At 41.4% G+C, this 14,889-nt stretch overlaps 1 protein-coding gene across 2 annotated transcripts in view; it reads right to left on the bottom strand.

Annotated features, from left to right (window-relative positions):
• Positions 1–10,034: 10,034 nt before the first annotated feature.
• Positions 10,035–14,889, bottom strand: part of RASGRF2 (Ras protein specific guanine nucleotide releasing factor 2) — a 241,924-nt gene continuing 237,069 nt past the window's right edge. For both annotated transcript variants that reach the window (XM_032793920.2, XM_032793929.2), the window contains exon 27: positions 10,035–14,442. In XM_032793920.2, coding sequence (XP_032649811.1) covers positions 14,350–14,442 — 93 coding nt within the window. In that variant the 3' untranslated portion in view covers positions 10,035–14,349. The remainder of the gene's footprint in view (positions 14,443–14,889) is intronic.

The raw sequence follows: 14,889 nt of genomic DNA, 5'->3' as shown, positions 1-14,889 counted from the left end.
TTGTGGAAGTTTTTTGTTTTTTAAAAGAGCGTTGGGAGAGCTCTCTCCCAGCGCTGTGCTGCAACCACACAACTATGTTAAAGCGCTGCCACGACAGCACTTTAGTGTTAACAGTGTAGACTAGCCCTCAGTTAAGCACATGCTTAAGTATTTTGTTAAATTGGAGATTATGAGAACAGATATACCAAAAAGCCCACAACCTGTGATCATAGACAACAGAAATACTTGGCAAACATATTCACATGTTCCCCCCTGCACTACAGATTTTCAAAGAATATTAAAATCGATGCATCACAAACATTGGCCTTACAACAATTCTTTGATTATATTTCTAAGGAAACAATTGGAATATTAAGGAACAGTCACCACTGCTATATTTTCATCTCTACCTAGCCTAAATATGGGTTTCAATTACCAGTTAAAATGCTCTGCTTCAGTGGCTTGTGCTGAGGAGATGGTGATAGCTGAGTTGTGCTAATTCAGCTGCTGCTCAGATAAATGCCATCTGTCCCTGCACAGGGAGTTCAATCACAATTCAGCAATAGCGTGTGAACCACAGAAATATTGCCATGTGCTCGGTGAACAGAAAAAGTACCAGTATGGACAGTGAATCAGGTTATTCATTTTTCATGGGAAAGCCTAATTGACTTTTTTGCTTAAAAGAAAAGCTCTAAAGTCAAACCTCCATGAAAGAGAATTTATTAGTAATCAAAGGAATTAGGACAGTATTGAGAGACCAGTAATTATCACATTATTATATGTATCTCAGTAGTGACTGGAGAGCTCAATTCTATTAGTTTTACATTGGACAAACAAAAAATGGGCAACGAATGACCTTTCCTAAAATGGAGTTGACCTGTACTCCCTGGGGAGAATCATTAGGGCTGGCGCTTGCATTTAGGCGGCCTAGGCAATCGCCTAGGGAGCAAGGATTATTGGGGGATGGCATTTTGCTGGGGGGAGGCAGCAGGCGGCTCCGGTTGACCTGCCGCAGTCATGCCTGAGGAGGGTCCGCTGGTCCTGCAGCTCCACTGGAGCTGCTGCAGGCATTTCTGCAGACAGTCCACTGCTCCTGTGGACCTCCCGCAGGCACGACTGCGGCAGCTTCACAAGAGCCGTGGAGCAGGGTACCCTCCGCAGGCACAACTGCGGCAGGTCAACCGGAGCCACAGGACCAGAGCATAGGGCGGTGAAATGGCCATGCGCCTAGGGCGCTAAAAATACTAGCGCCGGTCCTGAGAATCAGGAGTATCCAAACTCTTCTAATGAAAAAAATACTGTACACATTCTAGTGATTATCTAAAAAAAACAGCCATGTTACTGTAGATTGTGTTACAAACCATTAGCACTGGAGTATTGTAGCACCATTGTTTTACTTTCCTTATTAAGGTACAGAGGTGGAAGTAGGCTGGTGTCAACTCAAGTCCTTGGAAGGGGTGACAATTTTGTCATTTTGCTTCATACCCCTTTTTGCTCTTGAAGCTTTGGGTCTTTCCAAATGAAGATCATGGCTTTGCTACAGAAAAGCAATATCCCTGGGCTGAGAAGGAGTACAGTGCTGTTCCTTATGCATAAAGGCCTAGCATTTCTGTGGGAGGTCAGCACTCTACCAGGCCACTGCTCTTCTCTTAACTATGCACCCCAGGAACAGATTTCTCCAATATTTGATATTTCTCAGGGGAGACTGTTTCCTTTGTAAGACAGAATCACAATGATAATGTGAGGCTCATTTAGAATTATAAACCCTGCAAAAAACCAGCTCTTAGGTTGCAAATGTGAGGGTATATGAAAAGGTAGTGGCCTACACAAATGTAGGTGTCACAGACACCAAGGCCCAGATTCCGCAAGCTGATCCATGCAGGTGGAACTCTACACCCATGCTCTTTGCTGCAGCGAAAGGAGGTCTACAAAGATACCGAGAACCAGTTTGTATGATCGGGATAGGCCTCTGAGGCAACAACAGAAGAGACCAAAGATCTTTCTCAGAGAGCTGCTCTCTTGGAAAATGGAATTAAAATATAAAATAGTAAAAATATGCAGCTTATTTAAGAACAGGAATGGAATAAATAAGTAGTTTTATGATGAGGCTTTTGTGGGGTCTGGAATAGAAAAACAAACCAGTTCCAGGCTATATAAATGAAGGAACCCCAAAGAAGAGTAGCTCAGGGGATACAAGCGTCCATGAGCAAGCAGAGAAAATAGTTTGCTCGTCACTATATAGGCATTAGACCATGCTCATTGCCTTGGTATTTGAGGGACATAGTTGTTGCAACACTCCTAACTTTTATGTGCCTAGGAAATCAGAGGAACAACATTGCAATCCAGAAAACTTGAGTTAGATGCCTAAGCTCACAATACAATGCATGGGGAGAGACAATGGATGATAGAGGATACTGTCTTAAGTCCCTCTGGAGAGAGCATCTAACTTCAAGCTGCAGGGAGACACCTACCTCTGCTTAGCCAACCACAACCAGGAACCCCTGTTCTGGAATCGGATGACTATGTCATCTCTTGGGAGAATGAGTTAGGTGCCTGCCTCATTCCACACAAAACTGCTTGAGGAGGGGAAGGAAGTGGTGGTGCCAGTACTGCCATCACCCTGTCACGGGGAGCTCCACTCACCTCTTGTCTGGTGTCTCCTCCTGGTTACTCTGCGGATTAGCTCTCAAGGTCAACACCCCTTCTCATGGTTGCACACTGTCACAATGTCTCTCTCTGCTCTGCAGCTTCTCTCTTGTCCCAGGGACCACAGTGTCCTCTTCATGATTCAGCCTTCAAGCTAGGTCACTCAGTGTTTCCCCTCTTCCAGGTACAGTTCTCCAAATTCTTTGTGTTACACTATAACAGGATCTTACAAGAGGGATAAAGAAAAATCCCAGGTTTATTGTAAATACAGGAAAAGGGACAGAAATCAGGGTATGCAGTTCAATATTATTTCACTACTATTTCTTATTCATTCACATACTCATTCATATAAGTTCTGCAGTTGTTATTGTTACCAGCTTAGATGTTGCTCATGGCAGAGTACTGGCCAGGTAGCCTACACAGGAGGAGGGGAGCAAAGTCCTTATCAGATGTGCATCTGATGCTCCTGGAGGATGGTGGCAGAACCAGACTCCAAGTTCCTGAGTTTTTGGTTCTGTTCTTATAGAATTTTGTCCTTATACAAGTCTATGGGAATTGCTTCATCCTGCTGATGTTTGTTTGAGGTGATTATCAAACAGCAGGTGGCACATCCCTGATAACTGAATGTCTGAGTGTTATCTTGTTCTTCGGAGTCTTCAGCCCTCCCTCGAGGTGGGGGCACTTGGGTGGATTCCAGTTTGCCCTCTGGGGGTCATCCGGTTGTTCCCATTTGATACTTCAGCCGATGGATACTGCATTCCCAGGCTGGCACCTCCCTGAACATTCATGTAAACCAAGCATTCATTCACATATATTCCTTCTTTTAATCACATTAACATACAGAGCAAGCAAGTTAAAAGCTGTGTTCTGTTTGGAAGAACAATTACAGTTGTTTTTGAGAACAGACTCTCTCTCTCAAGATGTGTTAACACAATTAGCAGTTTGGTCTTGCATGTTTCTTATAGAAGGGAGAGACACAGAAACAGAAAAACAAGAGGCCTAAGCTGTGGGGAGTTCAGTTGAATTCAGTTTTACCCCTTGTCTCTTTTGGCCTCAGACTGGTTACACACATACACTTTATGTTTCTACGTACACTTTATGGTACAAAAATTCCTTGATATGGTCCAACATCTGTTGCTCCCACAGTGACCCAGGAAGTCTTCCAATTCACTGCCCTGTGTCCGCTTTCTGCCACACTCTCAGTGGCTGGTAGGGGAACCCAGGCCTACTCACTGCTCAGGGATCTAGTTCAGGGACCCTCCACCCAGCAGTTCTGGGCTTTCCTCTTCCAGTCCTCACTGCTCCTTCCCTGGACTGCTTCCTACAAATCCTGGTTCCCCTCCTTGCTCTGGGTGTACCATCTCCAAACCCTCTTCCCATGGAGTGAGTGCAGCCTCCATATCCCTACAGCCTCCAAACACTCCTCCCACGTCCTAGGGGTTGACTGCCCTTTCCCAATAGTAGCTTCTATATAGTCCCAGCTTCATGGCTTTATAGGCCTTGCCTGTTCCTGCACAGCTGAACTTGTTTGCAGTCAATTCCCTGCTCCCTGGCTCTTCCTCCAGCTGCAGCTTGTGGAGCTAATAGGCCTACATGGCCACTTTAATCCCTTCTAGTTCTCTGTGGGCTGGACACATCTACATGGTAACTTTTAGCCCAGTGGTTAGGGTATTCATCTGGGATATGGGAGATCCACAGTCAATTACACCCTCTGCCTGCAGAGAAAAGATTTGAACATATGTCTTCCCCACCTCTCAGAAAATTGCTGTAACCACAGAATTATAAGATGTTCTGATGTGGGTCTTCCTCAATCTCTCCTGTTGAAGCTGTTCCTTTTTGGATAAATAAAGAGTCATTGGGCCAGAAGGAGAAGGAGAATGACACTGTAGCCTGGTGATTAGGGTTCCCAAATGGGTGGGCCAGGATCCAGTTCCTCTGCTCCAGCGACACTTTAGTTATTGAACCAAATTGGAACAACTTCAGCAGTAGAGATTGAGAGCTAGCCACATCAGACTATCCCATAGCTCAGTGATTAGAACACTCTCCTGAGATGTGAGGGACTCCTGCTCAAATCCTTTCTCCCCATTAGGCAGAGGGGGAATTGAACGTTGTTTTCCCACAATGCAGGTGAGAACATTAACCGCTGAGTTAAAAATTATGAGATAAATCCCACCTATTCCTCCAGCCAGATTTCAAATGGGCCCTAGGCTGACTCAGGGACCCATATGTGAGTTAGGCAGATAAACACCTATCGTCCTCTATTCTGTGGATTGCTCTGGGGCTTAGACAGGACATGGGTGTCTGGACACCTAGAATAAGGCAGCAGAGTGCATACCCAGAGGCAGAAACTTAGGTGCGAAGGGAACTTTTACTGTAAAAACTTAGGTGCTAAGTGAGTTTGGATGCCTGCAGCTGAATTGGAGTTTTGTGCATCTCAGAGGAGTCTAAAAGTGGGACTTAGGCATCTCAGACTGGAGATTTCACGGTACTAGCAAGTCTAAATAATTTTACAGTGTATTTAGTAGTCATTTTCTTGCAACAAAGTAAAATATAGAAAATGATAAATGTGTGTTAAATAAGTGATGGACATGTTAAACAAAGAGAGAGAGCATCAGAAAGATACTTAAAACAATTCAGCTCCTCAGCAGTGGATTCAATTAATGGTTAAAAGGGGAAAAAAGCTTGAAAATCAAATAGTTTTTTAACACCCAAGTACTTTTAAACAAAACAATCTGGCACATCTTTCAATTTTTTCCCCACACTGTAAAGATTTGACAAACATCAAGGTTTAGTTGCTTTCTCAACTGATTTTGGTTTTTATGTGACATTCTGGAAAGTAAGAAAGATTGTTGAAAATATTATTGCAAAGCACAACATATAATAGCTCCTGATTTTGAGGTGTGTCATTCATTTTAGGAGCCAAATTTACCTCCATCCCACACAGGTCCGACGTTCTCTCACTGTTTATTGCTTAAAGCTATTTACCTCAGAGTTTTAAAAGAGCTGGAGAAGGAGCTCACTGGACCGTTAATAATGAATTTCAATAAGTCTTAGAACACTGGCGAAGTTCCAGAAGACTGGAAGAAAGCTAATGTCATGTCAATCTTTTAAAATGGTAAATGGGATGACCTGGATAATTATAGGCCTTTCAGCCTGACATCAGTTCTGGGCAAGATAATGGGTTGGGTGATATGGGACTTGATAAATAAAGATTTAAAGGAGGGCAATACAATTAATGACAATAAATATGAGTTTATGGAAAATAGATCCTGTTTTAATATGGCTAAATGTAAAAGCGTAAATCTAAGGACAAAGACTATAGGCCATACTTACAGGATGGGGCACTCTATCCTGGGAAGAAGAGACTGTAAAGAAGAATAAGGGATTGTGGTGCATAATCATCTGACCATGAGCTTTCAGGGCAGTGCTGTGGCCAAAAGGGCCAGTGTGATCCTTGGATGCACAAACAGGGGAAGCTTGAGTAGACTAAGTTATTTTCTCTCTGTATTTGGCACAGGTGCGGCCGCTACTGGAATATGGTGTGTAGTTCTGGTGCCAAGAAGTTGAGAAAATTGGAGAGGGTTCAGAGAAGAATTCTGAGAATGATTGAAGGATTAGAAAACATACCTTCTAATAATAGATTCAGTGAGCCCAATCTGTTTAATGTAACAAAGAGGTTAAGGACTGATTTGATTGCAGTTTTTAAATACCTACATGGGGAACAAATATCTAGCAGAGAAAAATAATAACATGATCCAATGCCTGAAAGCTGAAGCTAGACAAATTCAGACTGGAAAAAACTGGTGTACATTTTTAACAGTGAGATTAATTAACCACGGGGACAATTTAGCAAGAATCCTGTGGTATCTTCATCACTGACAATATTTAAGTCAAGATAGGATGTTTTTCTAAAAGATCTGCTCTAGGAATTATTTGGGGGAAATTCTGTAGGACAGCAGTTCTTGAACTGTGGGTTGTGACCCCCTTTGAATGGCGTGGCCAGGGCTGGATTAGACTTTCTGGGCCCTATTGCTGAAGCCCGAGCCCCACTGCCCAGTGCCGAAGCCAAAGCCCGAGAACTTCAGTTCTGGGCGGCAGGGCTCAGGTTGCAGGGCTTGAGTTCAGCTTTGCCCCCCCACCACCCCAAGCAGTGGGACTCAGGCTTTGGCCACCTGGACCAGTGGGGCTTGAGTGGGCTCAGGCTTCCATCCCCTCCCCTGAGGTTGTGAAGTAATTTTTATTGTCAAAAGAGGGTCATGCTGCAATGAAGTTTGAGCACCCCTGCTATAGCATGTGTTGTACACGAGGTCAAACCAGATAATCACATTGGTCCCTTCTAGATTCAGAATCTAGCAATCTGTGAACATGCTGACTCTTCAAATGCAGATAGTAGAAACCTTTATAACCTGCTAAAGAAATTAATCTAATATAGGGAAAGGAGGCTGGATGGATTTGTGGTTAGCTCACATAACTGAGTCAGGAGCTCTGGGTTTAAATCCTGCTTCAGCCGCTGATCTATTGTGTAGTCAATTCACTTTTATTTTCTGTGCCTCAGTTTTCCCATCTGTAAAACTGAGATGATGTAATACTTGCGAACCACCAGATCCTCACACAGCCAGCACTGTGTAAAAAAATGTGACCCTAATAGCCATGGCACTCACATCACAACTTCAGTGATGAGAGAGAATCCTGTTGAGGAGGATTCTACACTGTCTTTTGGAGATGATAATTCAAGAAAATCTATGGCACAAAACCCTCCTCAAAGACAGAGGATATCTAGACCTGGAGGAATAAAGATGATGGCATGATCATGGATCTATAATTGTTATTAATTGTTAATAATGATTATACCAGAAAGGCAGTGCAGGGATGAGGATTGTATATGTATTTTTCCTTTAAGTCTTTAAAACCAGGCTGGAGGAGATTGGGAAGAGACCAGACAGAAGCCTCTCAGAGAAGGAATATGAGTGTGTGAGAGAGAAAGAGGTTTATAATACTATTTTCCTTACTTTAATAAAATTGATTGTTCAGTGGTAAAGAAGACTCTTTCTGTGACTCTTTACCATTGTCATACGAGGCCACCAAACATCTTTGGAAGTAGTGTTTTACGTCTGGCTTGCCGCAACAGGAGGAGGGGCATTGAGGGAGCAAGAGTGAAAGGCGCTGGTGAGCAGCCCCTCTCCTCAGCATGTTCCCCTGTGAGCCATTGAGTTTCCACTAAGCAATCTCTGTTAGTGGAAATGCTGCTTCGAACGGCCTTAATGCCCTTCTGTGGCTTCTATGCTCATGACCAGGAGTGAGCTGTAGGGGGCTTACAAGGCCACTGCACTCCCCACTCTGCAAGGCTGAAAGTGACAGGGCAGAGTTTTGTATGATGTATTTTTCCCCCTCCTGGTTTTTCTGCAGGAGCAGATCACTGGGCCCTAGAAGTTCCTCATACCTTCCATCCAGTATTTTCAGAATTGGAAGCATTTTACTCTCCTTTATGGCATCAAGATTGCCAAACCCAAACATTCAAAAGTCATAAATGGGATGCCAAAAAAATCACAAGATAGGAAAGAATAATGAATTTGGGGATTGTATTATTTGCTCTCTGGGTTTGAGCCTATGGGTCATAGTTTCAAGTTTTCCTCCACCACTCTGAAGGCTAGAAACTTATTTTAAAAAACAAAACAAAACAAACAAAAACCCAATGGAGATTCTCACATAATTACCTGAACTCCAGGAGCTTGAGCTCTAAGGAAAACACCCAACAGAGAGATGCTTGTGATAAAAATAATGAGTTGGAAATGCTGACATATACTTATGCTCTACCTATGCCTAGAATGTCCATGATAGCCAAGTTGAAGCAGAGTCTTTGTTTAAATGTGTTGCTGTGAATGACACGTGAATTTCTTTTAACAGGATTAAAACAAGATTTTCATTCTTGTTTGAAGCATGGACTTGAGGATAGTAATCATATGAGGATGTTATTAGGCTGAACTAATATCTCATGTTAACATGGTTTGCTTGGAGAAGGGAATCTTACCAGTTTTGTAATTGGTAACATGGAGAGGAGAAATTCAATTTTTGGTAACTTTGCACATTGGCATTACATTGTTTATGATGCACAGGGGGAAGGGTGTATTTTCACATTTGAAATTGTGCAGCTCAAACCTGTGAAACTTCTTCCAGGTAGAAAGAAGAATGACTTGAACAGTTAGTTCTATCTAATGCATGTCATCTATCTTATGTAGGTATTTACATCAGATGCTTCACTATGGTATCTTACTTTAGCTCCTCTAGTTATCTAGGAAATAGGCTCAATCCTCTGCACTGATTCCTGTCTAAATCAGTTCTAACTCCAATGAAGTCAATACAAATTTCAAACCAGCATAAATGAGCGAAGGATGATGTGCAATAAGTCATACTACTTTCCAGCAATAAAAGAGGAAGGAACTTTGCCTGATTGTGCCCTGGATTTTTATGTCCTATCCCTACCCCCCCAGCGTTTGTAAAAATGATGCCATAGCTGGAGTGGGGAAGTGAGTTATATTCCACTTTCCCACAATGTTGAGATAAAAATAAAAAGCAGCAAACAAGAATGTTTGGAATTCAGAAAAAGAATCTTTAATTTGCATATGTGCACAACGCCCCGCCTGATATGCCTTACTAACCATTCAACGCAATAACTGGGTGTCAAAAGAGCAGTTACAAGTACATGCAAAAACAGCTGGGTGTGCATTAACATGATGAGATAGATATTAATACATTTGTCCAATAAATACACAGATCTTTCACCTAAAGAACAAAACTTCAGACTATTGCAAAAAGGAAGGTCCAATGAAACAACTAAAAGTGAGCATGAAAACCGTAATACGAGGGGACATGTGACCTTCTGGAGCCAAAAAACTGAAAGTGGCAAGTGGCTGATAGGCAGCAAGGGCTAAATCCTGAAGTTCTTACTTAAGAAAGTATCAGAGGGGTAGCCGTGTTAGTCTGGATCTGTAAAAGCAGCAGAGAATCCTGTGGCACCTTATAGACTAACAGACGTTTTGGAGCGTGAGCTTTCGTGGGTGAATACCCACTTCGTCAGACGCAGTAGTGGAAATTTCCAGGGCAGTATTATATCTAGCAAGCAACTAGACAGATCACGTAGGTTAGTTCAATCAGGAGGTGAGGCCCTGTTCTACGCAGTAAGGTGAAAACCAAGGAGCGTCCTTTTTTCACACCCTACCGTCAGAACAGGGCCTTCACCCTCCCCTGATTGAACAACCTCGTTATCTCTAGCTTGCTTGTAGCAATATAACCTGCCCCTGAAATGTCCAACTACCTGCGTCTGACGAAGTGGGTATTCACCCACGAAAGCTCACGCTCCAAAACGTCTGTTAGTCTATAAGGTGCCACAGGATTCTCTGCTGCTTTTACTTAAGAAAAACTCCCATTGAAGTCCAAGAGATTTTTGACTGAATAAAGACTGCAGGCTTTGGGCCTTAGTTAACAGAAATGATGAATAGTAAGAAATGTCTTTACTAATCAGTTTTAAACCATGTATTTACTTTATCATGTAACTGAAGAGAATAAAAAGTGGAAACATTAAAGCTTCATTCAAATAAAAAATTTTAAAAAAATTCAAATAAATATGATTATTTAGGAAAATCCGACATCATGAATATCTACTGAAATCAAAACTGACACAATAAAAGTTAATAAATACTTTAAATAAACAATTCAGGAGTTTCATTTTAACCTATAAAATAACTATAGATTTTAAGGACTATAGAAATAAAAAGTAGAGGATGGGGGGATTGTTTTGTTTTTCAATAATGGTAATATTTTCATCAGTCCCAGGAGTATCAGTCATTACAAGCTTACACACTTAATGTGTTATTGGAATTGCTGAAGAAAAATGATATAGTTAATATGCAATTTGACTGTAAACTAAACAGGTCTATTTCCTTCTCCTTTGTGCTCAATCATAGGCTCAGTCACACTTACAGGGCAGGAGGGAAGGCTCTTGGACTCTCTCCTCCCCCTTGTGTACCCCTGGAGCAGGAGGGCATACTCTGGCCTAGTGCCAGATGAATGCATCTACACTATTTGGAAAGTCCATAATATACCAATAGCAAATATTTGGTATTTTACAGTTACTATTTATATCCCTGTTCCCAAAGAAATGGGTTACACGTCCAGGGTCCATTTTATGTTGAAGCAGGGTACGATTTTTATGTTCAATTCACCAGAATAACTATGGGGGGTTGGAGGGTAAATTTTCCATAGTTGCAAAAGAGGGGCTAAATCTGTCCTCTGTGCAGGTAGCACCACTGAAGTCAGGAGGACTATATGTGAATGAGGTGAGTAGGATTGATCCATGAGGCTTGAAAATACATACAAGAGCAAAGCATGTCCCCTACTTCTCCCCTGTGGTGCAAGGCTGAAACTGCAGACGAACCACCACTTCATTCAGCATGTGGAGTGAGGGCACAGAGAAGCCAAACAGGGGAATTCCGCATTCCTTGTGCACTGTGGGGCACTGAGTTGGGAAGATTCACAGAAAAGTTGGGTAAATTATGTAGATGCACTTGCCAAAACCTCCATTTAGGGAGCACGTTGGAGGCTTCTGGCAATCACTATATTAGAGAGATTGTACCAACAGTAGAGTGGCTCACAGCTGCTAGATGCATTTGGTTCATCTTATGGGAAGGATACCATCCTACAGCCCCTGCGCAGGACTGCTGTATAAAACTCAGGTACTCGGGTGTTGCCTGGGGACAAGACTGTAGTCTCTAATTATGGCTAACAAGATGTGTGTTCACCTCTTTATTTAGTCATCCCTGGTATTTGAAGAAATATATTTCATTAGCAATCCATCTAGATTTCATAGAATTGTAGGACTGGAAGGAACTTCAAGAAGTCATCTAGTCCAGTCCCCTGCACTCATGGCAGGACTGAGTATTATCTAGACCATCTCTGACAAGTGTTTGTCTAAGCTGCTCTTAAAAATCTCCAATGATGGAGATTCCACAACCTTCCTAGGCAATTTATTCCAGTGCTTTATATATGTCGGCATCATTTTCTGGTAGTGGGAGGACAGGACTAGGATCCAAGTACTTCAGAGATTCTAATCCCAGCTGTACTACTAACTGTGGACAAATCACTTAGGATCTGACGTTTCAGAGGTGCTGAGCAACCACACCACCTATTGATTTCCAGAGGAGCTGTGGGTGCTCAGCATCCTTAACTACTGTATCTTAGTTTCTCCATCTGTAAAATGAGGAGACACCACTTATCTCCTGTCCTCCAACTGGTTTTGTGAGGATTAATTAGTTGTTGAATATTCTGAAACTGCAAAACACTATATATTGGTGGTATATAATTTATGACAATATCTGTAGCAACACAGCAACAAACTTAGTCTAGATGTACATAGTGTGTGTAAAAAAAATGTGATAAAATTAGGATAACGAGGTGGACACCTAGAAGAACCTTTGCCTGCACCTCAAGAGCATGACTGACAAGAGCTCCCCAGACCTACAAAGCAGATATGGCAAAATGGTATACAGGCAGATGAAGTAGTGGCCAACAGGTTGTGCCACTAAGGTCTGTTAGGACACCTACAGTTGTTCACATGTTTTGTGTGAATAGAGATAAAATAAAGGTCAGCTAGGGACTTGCTTTTCAGACCAGTTTTACTGCTCCTATTTTCCACTGTGTGACCTTTAGGCATTTTATGCAATTGACTTATGGCAATTCTTTTTGTATTATGAATACACAGAAAGCACATAGTAAGTTGGCTTTACGGTCCAAATAACCCATGCTTCTTATTTATCATGCATCAGGATACAATCAGCTTCTTATCAGTCACTACTGAAAAGAACAAGCAGCTTTTTGAAAAAATAAAAAGCACCTATAATTAACACTTTCCATCTTCACTTCTCCACCATTCATTAATCAGAACTATTTAAAAATACTTCTGGAAGTTTCCCTGTTTCTTTTCTTTAATGAGGGATTTACCAGTATTTCTTTGATATTTACTCATGCAGTTATTAACAAAGATGGCCTACTAAGGTACATTTATAAATGCTAGTGTTTACACTTACAACAAATGGAATTTATTGTGAAGCTCTTGGCTGGGCTAACAATGTAATTAAAGTGCAAATAAAGACAAAAACCATAAGCCAGGCAGATCCATTTTCATTGTTAACATTCAGAAACTTCACGAGCGTGGTACGAACTGTCACATCAAATAGGCTCAGGTCACAATCTTTTTTAAACATCTATCTCCCTGAGAAGATTTACGGGAGGTAAACAAATGATATAGCCCTATTTTCTTCAACTGGCTGATAATCACTGGAAAAGTAAGAACACTTCTCCAGCCTAGTTATTAAACAGTGCTAATACCTGCATTTGGTTTTATGATATACTGTATAGCATGCATTTTGAGCTCATCTTCCATGCAGCTACAATAGGTTACTATCAGGAAACTGTATGAAGAACCATATATTTGCAGAAATGGATTCTACCCAGAATCACACAGTAGCATGAGTTTTAAAAACAGTTACAAATAGCATATTTTCTCTAGAAGACACATATGCAAATAACAACTTCCCCAAATAAAATTATATTTCCTGTTTGCTGGCACTCAAACTTCACTGTAGAAAAAAGATTTTAGAATTGATCAGCTGAGCAAAAAAATAATGCTTTTTAAATAATTCATTTAATGTAAAATAAAACAGTTAATCCTGCTCTCTTCATTGCTGAGCATTATCCATTGCCAAACCAGTCAAACATTCCTCCCCCAGTGTGTGCAGCAGGTGCTTTATAGTCACTGAACTGTCAGGGATGCTGTAGGTACAGAAAATCAGAGTGCCTTTCTCAGGAGACGATGTGCTAAATGACCAAGTATCTCACTCATGATATGTTTATGAATCTGGGTCAACCAATTCCAAATATAGCTCCTAAACTCAGATAGTCCAGCGGATGCTCCCATGGCCTGCAACTATTCACACAGTTCATTATTTTCCATGCTGTAAAACTCCTCATTATGTATTGGTGAAAACTTACATAGTTAAGTTAGTTTATTTGTAGCATGTAAAACCTCCCACCTTAAAAAAGGTTGATAACATATTTTCAGACCTGAATATGCTATAAATGAAAATATCTAATTTATAACAAATACTCTGAACAGCATATGCTGTAGCGAAAGTTCTTAGATATTATCCTGCTATCACTGCAGGTTAGTAAATGATTCTTAAGCTCCTATTGTTTGTAATGAATACAGTATAATGACAGTGGATTAATCCGATGAATGCCTCAATAGATACACATTTGATAAGCAACCTGTGCCAGATCAATGCCATCTGCATTTGTCCATTTATCCTAATCTAACAGAATACTGTACTACATTTAAATTTGTCCCCTTCTCTGCCCCATTAGGATGGCTGCAATGAGTAGCTATTCTCATGAAAGGCTTCTGTTTTCTATTAGGTGCATAGTCCTTTTGGCAAAACATTATCTTTGCAAAGTAACAATCATTCAACCCTCAAGTCTGAAGCATTTTGTCTTTCACCTCCAGCAGCTGATTTTCCTTGTCTGAGAGGGAATTTCTGTGAGGCTCTATCTCCCTTATTGGAAAAGAGAGTTTGCAATCTTCTCAATCTGTGCCTTTGGGGTCTGTAGGGCATGGCATGCATAATTGTGTTCATCACACTAAAACTCTGTCAACTCTGGGATGAAGCTCATTCTTCAGGCAGGGAGTCTGGGTTCAATCTTTAGGGATAACTCATACAGAGTATCCTCATCTGTGATGAGGGTCTTGTTGAGTAAGTAATGAGTGACCTGAAATACAGAAAACAACTGCAATGTATAATTTTGAAACTGAACAGATTGTATATTTTTAATTGAAGTTCTCTATTCTCCCCTTCCCCATAACAGCCAGTTAGCAGCTTCAGTCCATTTCAGACAAACATTGGAATCATCTCTCATGTTCTTTTTTCTTGGTGAAGTGGAATAGTTAAATACATGTGGTACAAAATATTCAAGCTGTTTAAAAAATACCTCTCTCTCAGTAAGGGACAAATCCTCAGTCTAGTGTCCAACCCATGTAGCTGCTCTGGGAACTAGTGAAATGTGGGAGAGAGGGGAAGGAATCTTCCCTTAAGACCACAGAGATCTATGCAGCATCGTTATGTAAGCAGAGTCAGGATGAGCTCTACCCTGACATCTGGTGGAAAGAATTTCAGAGAGTGTATTTGCATAGGCACGCCTACCCCATCCCAGACTGCC

Source organism: Chelonoidis abingdonii, chromosome 6 (genome assembly GCF_003597395.2).
Source record: "Chelonoidis abingdonii isolate Lonesome George chromosome 6, CheloAbing_2.0, whole genome shotgun sequence".
Taxonomy (NCBI): domain Eukaryota; kingdom Metazoa; phylum Chordata; order Testudines; family Testudinidae; genus Chelonoidis; species Chelonoidis abingdonii.
The sequence above is the reverse complement of the archived record's forward strand: the minus strand, read 5'-3'. Positions and strand labels throughout refer to the sequence as shown.